This window comes from Elephantulus edwardii, unplaced genomic scaffold (genome assembly GCF_000299155.1).
Source record: "Elephantulus edwardii isolate Elephantulus edwardi_28Jun2011 unplaced genomic scaffold, EleEdw1.0 scaffold00218, whole genome shotgun sequence".
NCBI classification, from domain to species: domain Eukaryota; kingdom Metazoa; phylum Chordata; class Mammalia; order Macroscelidea; family Macroscelididae; genus Elephantulus; species Elephantulus edwardii.
The window spans coordinates 2,916,906-2,933,789 of NW_006399968.1; the positions used below are offsets into that span (position 1 = coordinate 2,916,906).

At 38.9% G+C, this 16,884-nt stretch overlaps 1 protein-coding gene and 1 pseudogene across 1 annotated transcript in view; both read right to left on the minus strand.

Annotated features, from left to right (window-relative positions):
• Window positions 1–16,884, minus strand: part of NVL (nuclear VCP-like) — a 110,397-nt gene that overhangs the window by 80,236 nt on the left and 13,277 nt on the right. Inside the window, exons 5-11 of the mRNA XM_006898060.1 lie at window positions 13,790–13,847; window positions 11,371–11,643; window positions 8,993–9,122; window positions 7,897–7,970; window positions 6,782–6,916; window positions 4,504–4,605; window positions 1,925–2,042 (exon numbers count right to left, since the gene is read on the minus strand). Coding sequence (XP_006898122.1) covers window positions 1,925–2,042; window positions 4,504–4,605; window positions 6,782–6,916; window positions 7,897–7,970; window positions 8,993–9,122; window positions 11,371–11,643; window positions 13,790–13,847 — 890 coding nt within the window. The remainder of the gene's footprint in view (window positions 1–1,924; window positions 2,043–4,503; window positions 4,606–6,781; window positions 6,917–7,896; window positions 7,971–8,992; window positions 9,123–11,370; window positions 11,644–13,789; window positions 13,848–16,884) is intronic.
• On the minus strand, window positions 12,728–13,388 carry LOC102850802 (annotated as a pseudogene).

Sequence of the window (16,884 nt, forward strand, 5' to 3'; positions counted from 1 at the left end):
TGTTGAAATAAATCAATTGGTATGCTGTCAACTCCTGGAGCCTTGTTTTTTGCCAATTCTTTCAGAGCAATTTGAACTTCCTCCTTCATCACCATAGGCTCTTTTAATTTCATAAAATTCCTCTCTGTCAGCCAAATCTCACAGCAGAGCAAAACTGTCCCACAGAGTTTTCCAGGCCCTAAATGCTTATGAGAGCAGAATGCATTATCTTTCTACTGTGGAATGGCTGTGGGTTCAAGCTGCTAACTCACAAATTCAATATGTTGAAATGAAGTCAGGATCCCAGTCGTTGGCTATGAATGCAAGAGAAGTCTTTCTGCTGATGAGCAGCGGTTCAAACTGCCATAACTATGACGTTTGGGTTAGCAGTTAAACTTTGCCAATATGCCAAAGAGTTCCCATAAGCTATTTAGCTTGAAAGCCCACACACACAGAGACACATACACAGACACAGACACACAGACACACACACACAGAAGCACGCGCACGTAAGGGTTTTTCAAGGACTTTTTAATAATAATGTGCCTAATGATCTATAATGATGGCGGTGGTGGTGGTGGAGTTATGTGCCAGTCAGAACCAACTCCTCACTGACCTTCCAGTGGGTTTTCAGAATCGCATGGGAGGAGACTGTCCATCCTTATGCAATGCAGCTCGTGGATTCGAACCACATGTCCTTGGGACTGCAGTGTATTTTCTTATGACTATGCCACACACAGTTGAGTATCTCTAAAGCCACAAAGTTTCTACTTAGAACTGTTACCACATTTAAGTTGGTTTGTTTTCTTTACATAGTAGTGTGGTTGCTGTAGCCATCAAGTCAGAACCAACTCATAGCTGACCCTTTCACAGGTTTTCAGAAACTGTAAATCACATAGGAAGAGATTTCCTGTGGATTTAAACTGCGTGCCTTTGGCTTGGCAGCACAACATTAACATACCAGAACAATTTATAACTTGGCAGCATAAGAAATACAAAACTTGCAAATTAAAGTTGTGTGTATACACAAAACATGATATTTCAAAGGGAGTAGTATTAGTTCCAAATTTCAAGCCAAGCTAATTCTCTATCCCAGCCACAAATTTTTACTTAGAAACTCTTAAGCAAAATTATGAAACAAATTACAATCAGGAAGAAAAGAACTGCTATATATTTGTTTCCATAATATCAAAAAGGGACAACTCCACAGAACAGGCAAATGCTGAGAAAACTCAACTCAGGATGACAAAAATAGAATGAAAAAAGAGACAGAAAAATGCTCCATCTCAACCATAATTAGAGAAATGTAAAGTAAAACAAATTGAGATACTATTTTCCACACAATAGACTCGAAAAATTAAAATGATTGATGGCATTCAGTGTTCCTAAGGATCTGAAAAAAAATCAGAGCTTCTTTTATAGTACCAGTGAAAATATAATCTACAAAGTTTTTTTAAAGAGCAATTTGTAAAATTACTCTTCAACCATCAATTCCCTTTTTATTCTGTATACTAGAGAAACTGAAGCACACCAAACAATCTATTCAAGGTTGTTCCCTACAGTTTAACAGACACACACAAAATCCAGCTTCAGTACCTAGCCTACTGGATACCAAGCAGTAGTTAAAGGAGAGTATAACTAAAAGTATTAAAATGTCATGACTTCCAAGACATATGGTTACACTACAAATAGCAAGCTATAAAATAAGCTGCATGATGCAATGCTACATGTGCCCAAAACACAGCATGTTAGTATATATGTATCCAAGTGCATAAAAAATAACTATGATAATAAGGGAAAACTTCATAGTGATGATAGTTTATTAAAAGAACCTTTTTTTTACACTACGTGAGCTTTACTAAATTTCAATGCTTTAAAATATTTTCATATATTACTTGTCCAACTAGTTTATTGTACTAAAAGGCATTCACTAATTTAAACTAACCATCCATGCAGGTAAGCAGCTGGGCTACAATTCTCCGTTCCATGTCTTTTGAAGCAACTTCTCTTTTGGGCGTAATAGCATCAATTTCATCAATAAAAAAGATGCAAGGTGCATTAGCCTGGAAATAAGAGTATCATAACACAATCATAAAGACATTTCCTATATTGAAGTGAGGTTAGATGTATACATTTTTTTTAAATATTAAAGGTTAAGGATTAGTCACTAAAAGAACAGTATGTAAAGGTAGTTCAAATGTATTGCTTCCAATTTTTATTTAACTAAGAGAACCAAGATTCTTAAAAGACAAGAGTAACAAATTGAACACAGAGAACATTTCTCATTTTTTTTCATCAGTTCAGGTTTGTTATGATAAATTTACTTAAACTCTAGTAATTATACACAGCTGATAAGCTATGAAACACCATTTTATAACAGTAAGATAATAAGCTTTAAACAAATACACTCAAGCTTACTACAAAGTATAAAATAGTGTTTCCTTTTGCTAGGTGGAGCCGAGACACCTATATCTCATATTGACCCTATGAACACCAGGTCAGAGCCCTGTCCCATCCCCCACCATCGTCATTAAGCCCTCCATGCTCAAGCCCACTGTTACAGTCACTGCGTCAACTCATCTTTTTTTCTCTAACCCTCTCCCTTTTCCTACACGAGGTGTCTTCCCAAGAACGGCTCCTCATGATAACATGCCCAAAGTATGTGAGACAAAATTTCACTAGCCTTGCCTCTAACGAGCACTTCCTCCAGAACTGATCTGTTTGTTCTTTTGGTATTCAGTCAGTATTCTTCATAAACATAAAAAAATATCCAAGCTCTTCCCTAAAACCTGCATTAGGGGAAATTTAAGAACACCAGAAGCTCATCTGTATTAGATAAGGAAAACATTAGGATGGATTTGAATCCAACTCAAGCATTTTTATCAGATAAATTAGATGGGGTTCAAGAAAAATAAGATGTAATTATCAGGTTTACAAATTCAAATAAAACCATGTAGATTTAGTCTAAAGAACATTGTTAGTCACTGAGTGACAAGTGACCACTATGATCTACATTGTCAGGCTGGAAAGACACCTCACATTCTTGAGGACTAGAACATTTTAAAGATAAAAAAGCCCAACCCATCCCTTCGAGCTCTTTTCTGAACTGTCATGACAATGTTTACAAAACAGTCTTAACAACTGGATGCATTGCCCAGTAAGAAAGGAGTAAAGTTACAGAAAGCAATTGTCTATACTTTTAAGAGAGTTAGTTCATTAGTATTGGCAAAAGACCTAAAAAACTGAGTGGGACAAGGAGGAAAAACAAGTAAGTGAAGGGCATCAAGATTTTGCCGGAAGGAACCTACATTCATGTTTTAAAGAACTCCCTTCCGTCAGGTGACAGGACGCTGGTGAGGTCTGACACTTAACCACTGCCCTCCACCAAACAAAAAAACCTTATTAAATACAACAGCACCTTCCTGGAAAACTCTCAGATTTACTAATATGAAATACAATTAGGATAAAATCCAATCTGCAATTTCTCTGGTTACAAAATTATCTTTGTACAGCTTCAATGAGAAACTGAAAAATTTATTCTGGGCATTTCTAACAGCTGCTTTTCTAATTTGATAATCATAAAATATTAATCTATCACCAATTATATTTACATTTGATTTCCAACTAAACAGATTCTTTCATTTTACAATTGTGAAAGGTGACTGTCAGGAACCTCTCCAAAGTGCTAAAGAGCAATGATGTCAGTTTGAAAACTAAGGTGCACCTAATTTTTGGATCTTTTCAATTACTTGCTATGCAGCTGAGAGTTGGATAATGAATAGGATGAGAGAAGAATCACTGAGGTCTCTGAGGTGTGGAGAAGAATGCTGAATGTCCCACAGACTGCCTATAGGACAAATAAATATGTCCTGGAAAAGGTGCAGCTAGGGAGCTCCTTGGAGGCAAAGATGGTGAATCTCACATACCTTGGGCATGTTATTAGGAGGAGCTAATCTTTGGAAAAGAACATCACGCTTGAAAATCCTGAGGGTCAGTGAAGGAGAGGAAGATTCTGAGAGAGATGGCATGACTGATGCTGTGACTGTAACGGCAGGCTTGAGGACATCAGAGATAATGAGGAGGGCACAAGACAGGACAAGGTTCAGGTCCACAGTTCACAGGGTCGCTATGAGTCATCCTTGACTCTACAGTACTTAACTAAATCGACAATTATTAAATCGACTTTACAAATAGTAAATGAGCATGTTTGTAAAAGAATGGCCAGCACTAGATGAACAAATGCTAGTACAAGAGACGGGAACTCTGGTGGTGCAGCCCACAGGGAAGAGTGCTGCTATTCCTCCCTGGTGGCACCTCCCTAGCAGTTTGAATCCACCAGTGGCTGGGAGGAAGGATGAGCTCTCTCCTCCCAAGGGGTTTGTAGCCTCAGCTACCCACTGGTTGGCCCGCTAGGTATCAGTTCTGCCAGGACAATGAGAGAATGAGTGAGTGCGAGTGACAGCAGAGGTCACCAGTGTCATCTCGTGTCTGATGACCTGCCCTTACAGCTGACGGCTGACTCACCACCGCTTGTTCAAAGAATTCTCTCAGCTTCTGCTCGGATTCTCCGGACACCCCAGAGACAATCTCCGTAGCAGCTACTTTCAAAATTGGCAAGTCAAGTTCCTATGGGGAAATTGAAAAAACAATAATCAAATTGACAAATTTTAAACTCCTCTGCATTTGTCTTAACCAATGTTTGCATCAAAACTATATTTTTTTTCAACCATCAATGGGTTTTACGGAACACATTAACTATACTCTTTCTGCCTATTTTTACTTTACATAGGTTACCATGAAACTGTCATCATTTCCTCTGAACAGAGGGTCTTGAATTCTCAAGAATATATGTGTTCTTCCATTTATAATGAGCAAAATAGTTTTATCTATCAAGGAGTATGGACAGGAAACAGCAGGACTTGTTGCACAGCTGTCCACACATATCTACTAATATTTCTCCTCCCTAAGTTAGGGGAAGCTCTGGTGGCAGAGAGGGTAAAGAGCTGCCCTACTCACCCAAAGACAGGTAGAGTTCAAATCTACCAGCTGATCTGCTAGGAAACAATAGACAATCACTTTCTGTGTAATTTACAGCCCCTGAAAACCTTTTAAAGAAACACTTGTCAGTCAGTTCCAAATCAACAGAAGTCACCAGCTTCAATGCAGGGGAGGATGAGACTGTCTCCTCCTTTAAAGATTCAGAGCCTCGGAAAACTCCTGAGGCCACTCTACTTTGTCCTACAGAGTCAATGTGCATTAGAATCAACTTGACAGCAGCCCATAACAGGACAGCAAGTTACACACAGAAAAGGCAGGTGCTTTACAATATGAAAGAGAAGCTGGCCCACAAATAAAAAATGAAGCTGGCCCACAAATAAAAAATGACAACCAGTCTGCCCAACCCCTCCTCATTCATCCAGCTACCCTGAAATTTTACTCCCTCAACTTAATCTTTCTTGACCCTAAATCTAACAGGGGTCCCCAACAACACAAAAATGAACTCAGCATTTTTCTATCTTCCACTTATTTACAATTACACATCTGCGTGGTATTTATCTGTCTGATTATTTGGTATCTGTCTCAAACCTCCAGTAACCCTGTGTCTGACATACATTAGTCAGACCAAAAAGATCTGACCAAAAAATGAATAGATGACACATACTATCAAGTTATTCTATAAAAATTACGTTCTTTCAGAGAGCACTAAATTTAGTCCTCTAGAGCATTAAAGACTGCTGTAATTGTTATGTATTATCAAGTCAGAATCAACTCCTAACTGACCCTCCAGAAAATTTTCAGAGGCTAAAAATCACATGGGAGGTGACTAATCATCTTTCTCCCACAGAGCGGTTGGTGGATTTGAATCATGTGCCTGTGGGTGGACAGCACAGCTTCTTATCCCCTGGCCAGCAGCTTCCTAGTGATTAGATTAGTGACTAGAAGATGTTATTCATCTAACTGATACTCTTCAGATACTTTTGTTTCACTCCCTGAAATACTTTCAGAAAAAAACCTAACAAGCTAAAATAAGATTGCTAGCCTTATAATCTGGTAAGTATCTATTATTACTATTTTAGAAAGAAAGGCTATTTTAAGATTAAAATATATAAGAACATTACTCTGAATTACTAAATTTTGCTGCTTCTCAGGAAGCAGGGAGTACAGGAAGAGAATGGATAGATAAAGAACATGACAATGGAACAGATAAAGGGAAGGTAATTCTCAAAAGAATTGGTAATAAGGCATTATGAGTAAGGCAACTAAGAAGCTGATACAGGACAGGCATGAGGAAATAAAGCAGTGGGAAAGGGGGATAAATCTATATGAATGAATGGAAAGAAAAAAAACTTCGAATCCTGGTTCATCAGACCTTTGTTCCTTTGTATGTAGTTTTGTTATTCTATGTTTAATTACCAAATGTTTACTTTTGCTTTCAACATTATAAAAGGGTGCCATGCTATATATACATTAAAAAAATAATCTCTAGTTATTTTACTGCTCTTGAGACCTATGGCTCAAAGGCAAATTGCTGCTAAGAGATACAAAAAGTAAATCAAATATTGGGGGGGGGAGGAACAGGGGGTTGTATACAGGAGCATTATAAATTTCACTTATCACTTCATCTTTGCCATATACACAATTATACATCTTTTCTAAACATTTATCACATGCAAAAGGTAAAAAATACAAAGGATCAGTTATAATAAACATATTCTGTTCCTGAGGGATGTCAAAATTAGCTAAAGTTCATCCCAGAGAACAACAAACATAACAGTAGCATGCAGCTATCTACCAGCCTCACCCCAGCAATGGCATTTGCAAGCAACGTCTTCCCACAGCCTGGTGGCCCATGAAGGAGAACTCCTCGAGGGGGGATGACGCCCAGGTGCTGGTACACCTCAGGGTGGCGCATATGAATGAGCATCTTGCAGACTTCCTGCCGGAGACACAAGGAGGAAAAATACCTTCAACAGCCCAAGAGAAAACAATCAAGTAGAATTAAAGGGCCTATGATTTGACGATATTAGATTTAGAACAAAGGGTACAAGAGTACAAGAAATACTTAGCCTTGGGTTTGAAAACCAGTTCTGGTCCTATTTTGTGACTTTAAACAAATCACTAGGTCTTGCTAAGGTCCATTTAACAGACTATTAAATAATCAAACCCTTAATATGCTCAGCTTCTAACAGAATGGCAGGAGTCCACCAGGTGGATCTGCACCTCAGGAAAGACTTGCAGGGGTCAGCTTGTACACAAGCAAGTGCAGCACAATCTGACCAGGATGCAAGCGGGGCCTCAGGACAGGCGGGGGGCCACTGCTCTCTATAGCTTACGCAAGTTGTTGCTGTTGAAAGCGAACCTCGCAAAATGCACACCGCCTCAACAGTTTCTGTCAGCACACTTTAGCGACTGACTATACTCCCTGAGCTATGCTGCCACCTTCCCCCTCCTCTTTCCTAAGTCACCCCTCATTAATGTTACCAATAAACCATCACTCCCTAAGGTTGCTATTCTAGCAACCTTGCTAGCAAGTTGCTCTTAACAATTTGATCACATACAGATCTTCCCAAAGTATAATGCTAAAAGCAGATCCTTTTTTTTAAAACTAGTTTTTACTACTTTTTTCCAACTTATGTTAAGAAATAATGTATCTTGTAGATTAATGGCAAGTAATCAGCATGGAACTGGAGCACACAGTAGTTACTGTTACTAGTACTGTTAACACAGTACACTGCACTAGTACTAAGTACTAGTTACTAGTACTGATACAGCACACTGCACTTACTCCTCAACATCTTGCAGGACAGACTTGCCCAGTCGTCTTGTCTATTCCCAGCTCATTTCACAAATGGGTAGACTTTGTTCAAATAAGATTGGCAGTATACCCATGATGCAGAATGCCACATCTGAACTGACCTTTAATGTTGTCTCACTGCCTCCAATATCTTCAAACGTCACACTGGAGACCTGCAAAGCTAACAATCCCTTGGCTTTAACAGCCAAGCAAAAGAGAGAAGAGAGGAAGAAAAAATAATTTTACTGCTATAGCAGACAGGAGCAAAGAAAATCAAAGACTCACAGAAAACTAGCCCAAAGACTAACACACTGCCTGAAGCACAACCTCCACTAGTCTGAGGCCAGAAGAGCCACACAGTGTTCAGTTACCATTACCACGGACTCTGACAGGATCACCAACAGAAGAGTCTCAACTAAGTGGAAGCCAGGAGGCTATGGCCTGAGGCTGAGCCCACTCCTGGACATCCCCTTCAGGTGAACAGTAAACAAGCTCTGACAAGTGTGATCAATCACATCTGTGAGTAATGTGTTCCTCAAAACAAATCTATGAGGCCAAAAATCAGCAGTTGCTCCCCCAAACCAAGTTCAAAAGACAGGGAGGGGCAGGACAGATAGGTGAGTGGACACAGAGAACCCAGGGAAGCAGCTGGCAGAATGCTACTGCATGATTACAATGAGGGGACTGAAAAAATATCATGAAACAAGGGAGCTCTGGTGGCCTACTGGCAAGAAACTGCACTGCAATCCCAGAGGTGTGTGGTTTGAATCCACCAGATGCTCTGCTGTAGGAGGAGGGGCAATCTCCTGTGCCAATCAGATCCAATTTGACGGTACACACACAAAAAGTAATAAAACAAAAATTTAAATTTTTTTTAAATAGTCATGAAACAATATGTATCTAAACTAAAATGTTCTCAAAAGATGAGTGATTTAGTATTAGTAATTATACTTACTACTATTCATAAAAACAACGGTTCACTGTTTGTTGTGGTGGTGATATAGAGTCATAACCGACCCATAGCTGACCCTCCACTGGGTTTTCAGAGGCAGTCAATCATACAGAAGGAGATTGCCCATCCTTCTCCTCCAAAGACCATTAGATCCTCAAGTATTTTTTACTAAAAATCTCTGTGCAGAGACAGTCCCGCAATAGAACAGCATGGGAGCTAGGAATCCCTTCCCTTATTCAAATGTCACCCCATGAAGCACGTCTCACTTTTCTTTTGCAGGACAGCTTCAATTTCTCCATCTACTTCCTGAAGACCTTCTTTCTTCCTTTTGCTTCCTCTGTTCTTTAACATCTCTTTCCTTTTATCACGCTCAAGAAAAGACGACTCTTCTGAATCCTAGAAAAGAGAAAATGAAATCTACCCAATCATACTGGCCTGTGGATAAGGAGCTGTGTTGTCCATCTAAAGTTAAGTGGTTCAAATCCATCAACTGCTTCACAGGAGAAAGACCAGCCATCGCTTCCCATGTGATTCAGTCTCTGAAAATCCACTGGACGGTCAGCTCAGAGGTGGTTCCAACTCAACGGCAAGAAAAGTGGTAAAGAAAAAACATCTTCAAGCGAATAAATTCATAAACAGTGGAACTCTATCCCCAACCTTGCCAATTTTCACTGTCCTCTATAGTGGCTAAGGCAGAGATACAGAAAAGGCATATTACTGTAAGATAACAAGGGGGAGCTCTTCAAATCACTTAGTGCACAGCTCAAAAGAAACACAGCACTAGACAGATGAGTAACTTGATATATTCTAGCTTATTTTTTAAAAAGGTAAACTGATGATATATTTTAATGTAATATATTCAAATATAGTAACTTTAACTTATAGTATGAAAAACGATGAAGCTAGTTGACATTTATGCAGCGAGTCTTCAAAATCCAATCTACTTTTTATTCACAGCACTAAACTTCATGGGAATTACTTGATTTCTATATTGTTGTGTACCATCGAACTGGAACCAATCCATAGCTGACCTCCAGGGGTTTTTCTGAGGCTGTAAACTGCATGGGAGGAGACTGCCCATCCTTCGTCCCATGGAACAGCTGGTGGATTTGAAATGCATACTTTCACACTGGCAGTAGTACAATTCCTTACCACTACGCCATCAGAGCTTATATTTCTGTATGTTGTGGTGTACCAAAGAGTCAGAACTGACTCATAGCTAACCCTCCGGGGGGTTTACAGAAGAAATTAACTGCATGGGAGGAAATAGTTTCAAGAAATTTCCAGTTGAAAAAGTAAATTCATGTCCTATTTGTTCTATACATATTTGAAAGTTTTCTAATAACTGAATGATCTGTTTTTAAGTTTAAATTAAGTAAGATTAAAAATTCAGCTCCACATATTCCAAATGCTCTATACCCACATGTGTCTAGACCCTACTACAGTGCACACACTGTCAGTCCTTCTCTATCCACCGTATCCTAAGATACACTACTTTAAGCCCCTTATCATCCTGCCAGTCCAGTGTGGTAAGCCAAACTCATTTTTCCTTATAGATGTTATATTTCCATTTTTTTTTAAAAAAGTCTATTTCCTATGTGTTTTTATCCATTTTACATAGGATACTTCAGAATATTGTCCTAGTGTGAAAATAAACCCCATTGCTGTATCTATTAGCAGTCCTTCCTTCTACCAAAAGCTAGCAACTCTCTGTAATGTGTATGCAGAGATTAGTTTTGACTACCAGCAAATTATTTCCAGAAGTTCATTAGGCATGAACTCAACCAACTGAGAGAGTTATGTGCAAAACATATTGTAATTAAGATAAATTATTAAATAAAAGTCTCTGATCTCTCAGAGCTTACACTGCAGTCAAGGGAGTCAATAAATACCAACACCAAAAACCTTAAACCACTCTACAGTAAATCAGGTGATTCTAAGAGCTTTAAAGTATAAAGGCAGATGAAGAAACAGTATCCAGTCGGGAAAGTGCTGCACAAGTAGGTCATGTGAACAGAGAGATGAGTAGTGATGGGGGGAGCTTTAAAAATAGGGAGAAAGACTTACCCAGGTAGGGGGAAAAAGGCGAACACCATCGAAAAACAGTAAGCGGCCACTGTATAGGGGCAGAGTGCTGAGAGATGAGAGAAAAGAGACAGCCAAACTAGGAATGGCTTCTTTGACAACCACAGGGTCTTCAGCTTTCAAGGAGAATTAAAGAGTTTTAATCAGGAGAAAGCTCTGCAATCCTGAATCTGACAGATGCTCTGTGGAGAAGGAGGGGCAATCTCCTCCCATGTGATTCACAGCCTCTGAAAAACCTGCTGGAGGGTCAGCTATGGGTTGGTTCTGACTCAAATGCACACAAGAAGCAGGAGAATGAATTAACAACCCAATTTTACTTATGACAATATAATTCTGTGAACAATAAGCAAGAGGAACTAGAATGAACACATTTCTATTAGGAGAGGATTATAAAAAATAAGGCAAGAAACAGACACTTGAACTAAGATGGGAATGACAGTGGGCAGAGGCCAAAAGCTACATGTATCTTAAAATTATTATGACTTTCGCAAAACACAAGTATCTGCTTGATATGTAATGTATTCCAGCTAAGCGAGGTGAGAATTTAAAACAAAAATACCTGTCTTTCAGACACTGTTCTCTTATTATTTTTCTCATCTGACAGATCCATGAAAAAGCTGTCTTTCTCTCCACCTGGGGTTCTTCTGTCAATAAACCATCCTCGTTCTGAAACCATGACAGAGGTCTTCGAGGGAACAGAGCCTGTCGCGGAGGCTAGCCTCGGTGCTGGAGAGGTGCCTTCTCTTTGCTCCATTTCAGGAGTAGTAGATGCACAGTCAGGATTTCCTTTCCGATACAAGGAGAGCAGGGAGCTGTTCATGTGATTGGCTGACTGTCAGAAACAAGATTTTAGTAGGAGTTACTCAACTGGTGCACATCAAAGTTTACTCACCTGTACTAATATAACTTTTCTTACGTGTTTTGTCTTCTTCAGCTTCTACAGTATTCATATTCTTAGGTGATGTTTTAGTTATCAGATCATATAACTGGTAATTTACTAAAACTAAAACCATAGCTGATTCTCCAACCCAAACTATCAACATGTTAATCCGCCCTGATTTTGACAGAATCAAAACCAACCATGAATGAACCAAAGGTGAAAATGTAAACCAACTCTCATCTCCACACAAAATTAGCAAACTTCATAGCACAGTATGTGACATTTGAATACTTTACAATGAAAGACACTTCTTTAAAGTTTACAATGAGGATGCATATTTCAAAAGTTAATATACATATAGCCCAAATGCCTAAACTTTAACAGCTTGTTACTGTTAAAATTGGACTTTTTTTTTTTTATACTAAACTTTTTATTCAGGTTTGATTTTAACAAATGTGTCGGGAGAGGGCCTGCAGGAAAGGGTGAAGCCCACGGGGGCAGGGCCCTCTCAGATGCCTGAGGAGGGGGCAGGCCCCCTCCCCCTTCTCCTCTTCCCTCCCCATCTCAAGGGGCTTAGGGAGAGATATAGGCAGGGGAGGGGGCTGGTCCCCAGTCTGTGGGGGTGGTTCAGGCAGGAGAGGACTACAGATAAGAGGACCAGATCAGGGATAAATGGAGAAGGACAGAGGACCATTTGCCAGAATCCACAGCATTCTGATTCCAGACTGAATTAAAAGACAAACTAAACCACAAGCAGCACCCTCCCCATCTCCCCCACCAGGGCTGTAGTGTGAGGGGAGAAGAGAAGGGCAGCTTCACCAGTGCCACTGCTTGCTCCTGGCCAAGAGCAGGTGAAGGGCAGGGGTCCCTGACAGACTAGGGGGAGAAACCAAAATAAAACATCAAATAAATCGTGGAGGAGGAATCCAGCCAAGAGCCAGGCCAGACCAGGCCAGGCTGGGGAAGGGGGCCTCTGCAGGCTCCAGGACCACTGCTGCCACTGCCACCACTGCCGCCACCTCATGAGGGGAGTGAGTTATTTTGCCATGGCCTTGATTACAATAGCGGCCTCCTCTGTCATAGCAGACAGCACTGTGATCAGGATCTCTTCTCCACAGTCATACTTCTGCTCAATCTCCTTGCCGAGGTCTCCCTCAGGCAGACAAAGGTCCTCTCAAACTTCCCCACTATCTTGGAGCAGTGATAGGTACCTATCCTGGATGCCAATCAGCTGGAAGTCATTCCCTTTGATGTTGGGGACATCCATATTATGAGTGGAGGGGCAGATATCTTCATATTTCTTCCCAGTAAAGATGGCAATACCAACCAGGTGGACTTGGCATGGCCATGCTTGCCAGACTTGGAAGTAGACATATCGATGATCTTACATGGTCAGCCTTTAAGCACCACAAAGCCATTCTTATGTAATGCTGAGCACTGCACTGGGAAGGTGGCAGAGACCCTTGTATCTCCCGTCTCGAAGTCCAAATCATCTGCCAATTTTCGATTCCTAGGGGGAGGGGAAGGGTTCCTGCTCTGCCATGCGGCCCGGGTACATGTTAGGCCATGGGGCCTCTGACTCTAGGGCTGCCTCCCTGGGGTCCAACTGGACTTTTTTTAAAGACTGTCTTTTTTCAATATTTGTTGTTGTTGAGGATAATTTACACCAATTCAGTGGCAGTGATTCCATTCTTCATGTTATGCAAACCTTCTCAAACTCCTTTGCTAGGTTGCTTCCCTCACTATCAATATAAACTCACAACTCGCCTAGCAGCCTGCTGTCTCTCATTTAATTTTGCTAGTTGGCTGTTGTCAATTTGATTCTACAGTTTTTAAGAGCACAATGCTCAAGACAAATATCCAGTATTACTTGCACTAGATTTATTTTAGGGAGCTCTGGTAACCTAGGGGTAAGAATCATAATCAATCATATATACATATATCAGGACTGCAAATACAAGAATTCAACACTGTACCTATAATGCATTCAATTTGTGTTAATGATGTCAAAAGTCTCCTACTTTTTTATTATGAAATTTTTCTAAGGACCAACAATGATTAAAATAATCAAAACAAGTCAGTCAAATGTCGGACTTACATGTGGATGTGGGTAATCTTCCATATTTGAATCATCATCAGAATAACTTTCAGTATACCTTAGTTCAGAGAGAGAAAAAAAAAATCTTAGGGTTTTTCTCCTACCTTCTGATAAAATTACCACTCAAAGTAAGAAACTAAACTAAAAAAAATGGTGAATAACAACTCAAGGACCTAAGAAACCTGGATTCAAAGTTGAGTGTCACTAGTTTTCCATCCTAAGCCTCAGCTACCTGAGCCATAAAATGAAGATAATAACTAATATCTACACCTCATAATTACTAATGTAACCAAATCATAGAACTAAAGGCAACTTTTTCAAGGCTGGTCAAAAGAAATTGAGGATCAAAGAATTTTTCTTATGCTGTGGCTGAAAGAAGTATACATCCTAATTGCAAGTGGTCTTTGGAATGCAGGCTCAGTTCATTATAAACAAAAGTTAATGTTCTACAGCTTGAACTACAATGCTGCTACTATTTAAGGTAATTTATTTTAAGATAATGTTTAAAAGAAAAGACCTTTCCTAAAAAAACATCTACATGAAGCCTACAACCTTATTTAAATTTAGGTACAAATTCTTTCTATTCATTAAATTCTAAAAATATTTAGTAGGATTATTTCTCTCTACTAATAAAATGAATTCTAAGTGTAAACATATTATTTATATGAGTAGGATAAAATATAGATTTTGTTTTCTTTGAATTAAACAGGTCATTCTAAGTTTATCAGGAAAAACAAAAAGATTTTTAGATTTACTACGAAAAGTAAAAAAAACTTCTCTAATAAAAAAGCACTGTAAATATATAAGGCAGAGAGAAAAGTGTGCATAAATGAACAAATGATTTAAAAACTGGGAAAAAATAGAAGGCAAATGGCAAAACTGGTGTGTAGCATTTGCAACGTACATAAAAAAGCTGTTTTATGTAAAAAACCAAACAAGGAATATCCAAACACTTCTCAAATGAAACAAAAATCAAAACTACTGACAACGGAAATATCAAAGAGTGGGTCAAAAAACTAACCTTATTAGTTATCAAAGTGTAGGCAGAGGGGAGCACTAGGTTTGCACCACCAGGAGAATTAGGAAAAAGGTGGGTCTAAGGGATACATGCAGTACAGAGAAATGTCACTAACTGTCCATGGAGAAATATTTTTATTAAAGAGTCTTTTCTTGTGTGTACTTGCACAATAAAAACTACAAATATAATAAAAATAAAGGGTAATAGTAAGTAGGATTGCAAAGGAATAAAGAAATGGATGCCCTTTTGGTGGGGCACAAACCAAGACAATTTGTTTTGAAGGGCAATGTCCTCCAGAAAAACCAATGTTACAAGAGGCTAGAGACCAGCTTTCTGGTCATCTCCAGAAAAACACTAAGCAAATCAGTGGACAACACAAATCCCCCAGACTGGACCAGCTACCAACTGACAGAGCTCAGCACAAGTAAAATAGAATCAACCAGCTGATCACAGTCTATATTTCAGCTGATCACAGTCTGAATTTCCAATCTACCAATCTTATTTAGAACTGTAGATGATTTATAAAGCAAGTGACTGTAAGATTACCTAGCAATCTAGAATGTAGCAACAGATAATTAGAACAACACACAGAATTCTAGATAAAGTCAGACAGAAAGGCCATTAGCAGGCTGACTCAAACTGAGAGATACTCATATTGAGACATCTATAACATGTCAATGGCCAATAACTTTAATACTTCTACTAGATTCTTGACCAACTAAATATAATTGTTACCAATTTTTACATAAAATCATTGTTATCAATGATTGTATAAAACACAATGTACATGAATGAAGCACAATGTACACAAATTACTGCATGCAAACCAATAAAAAATTTTAAGAAAAATTAATGACATTTGAGATAAAGAATTTTAACAGTGTTTCTAAACTGGAAAGCTGTACTGTGGCGATGCAAGAAAATAGCCTTGTTTTTAAACAATATGGAGTGATATTACAGGATAGACAATTTGGGATGACGATATAGAGGAGTATTGTTCTTACAATTTCTGTCAGTTTAAAATTATTTAAAAATGAAACATAAAAAAATGCCAAAATATCAACAATGATGCTGAAACTAAGGATAGCTTCACTCTCTTTCAAATACTAACTTTGCAATTCCTTCTTTTTAAAAATGAGCAAGAATTAACATTATAACTAAAATACAAATAAAGAAAAACAGTGACTGGGGGAAAAAACCATGTGGATCCAAGACAAAGTGCACAACAATTCAGAAAATACCTTAAACTGAATGACATAAAAAATAGAACACATCAAAAATGTGTGGGATATAGCAAAATCAGCAGGTTACTCTAGCAGGCAAATGGGTCGAGTTGTGCTGGAAACCTCAAGGCAGGTAGTTCGATTCCACCAGCTGCTCTGAGGGAGAAAGATGGGCAATCTCCTCCTGAGTGATATACAGTCTCTACTAAAAACCTGCTGGAGCTCAAAGTTGGTTCTAAATCAAGAGTAGTGACAAAGAGTTTTGAAAGCAAAATCAGTACTTAAAATGCAAGCATTTTGAAATGTTACAAAGAAAAGAAAAAATGTCTAGGTCACTAATCTAAGTTCTCTCCCTAAGAATTTAGAAAAGCAAAGTAAACACAAAGCAAGGAGGAAAAAAATAATAGCAGAAATCAACAACCAACTAGCTAAACCATTTTAGCTTATTTAAAAAAAAAAAAAAAGTTCAGCAAACTTTTAACCACGAGCTAGACAGAAAGGAGAGCTTAACTCTCCAACATTAAGGAACATTAAATGAATAAGAGAGTATTATGAACTACTTTATTCCAGCAAATTCTAAGGCTTGAGTTATACTTGACATGACAGCATATAACAACAGGTCTTATTTTGGAATTACTATGGAAAACCTTCCCTTAAAGAAAACTCTAAATCGTTGAAGCATCCTCCTTTGTTTCCAGCTGGGAGCTGGGGCCTGTCAGTCCTGTCTGCCACGAGGACCTGATGTGAGCCACCTTGGCCAAGTGTCCTTCAGAGCCGCACTTAAAGCAAGTGAATGGGAGCTTCCTCTCTACTCCCTTGCCTATCTGTGGCTCTCGTCTGTGACACTGTCTACT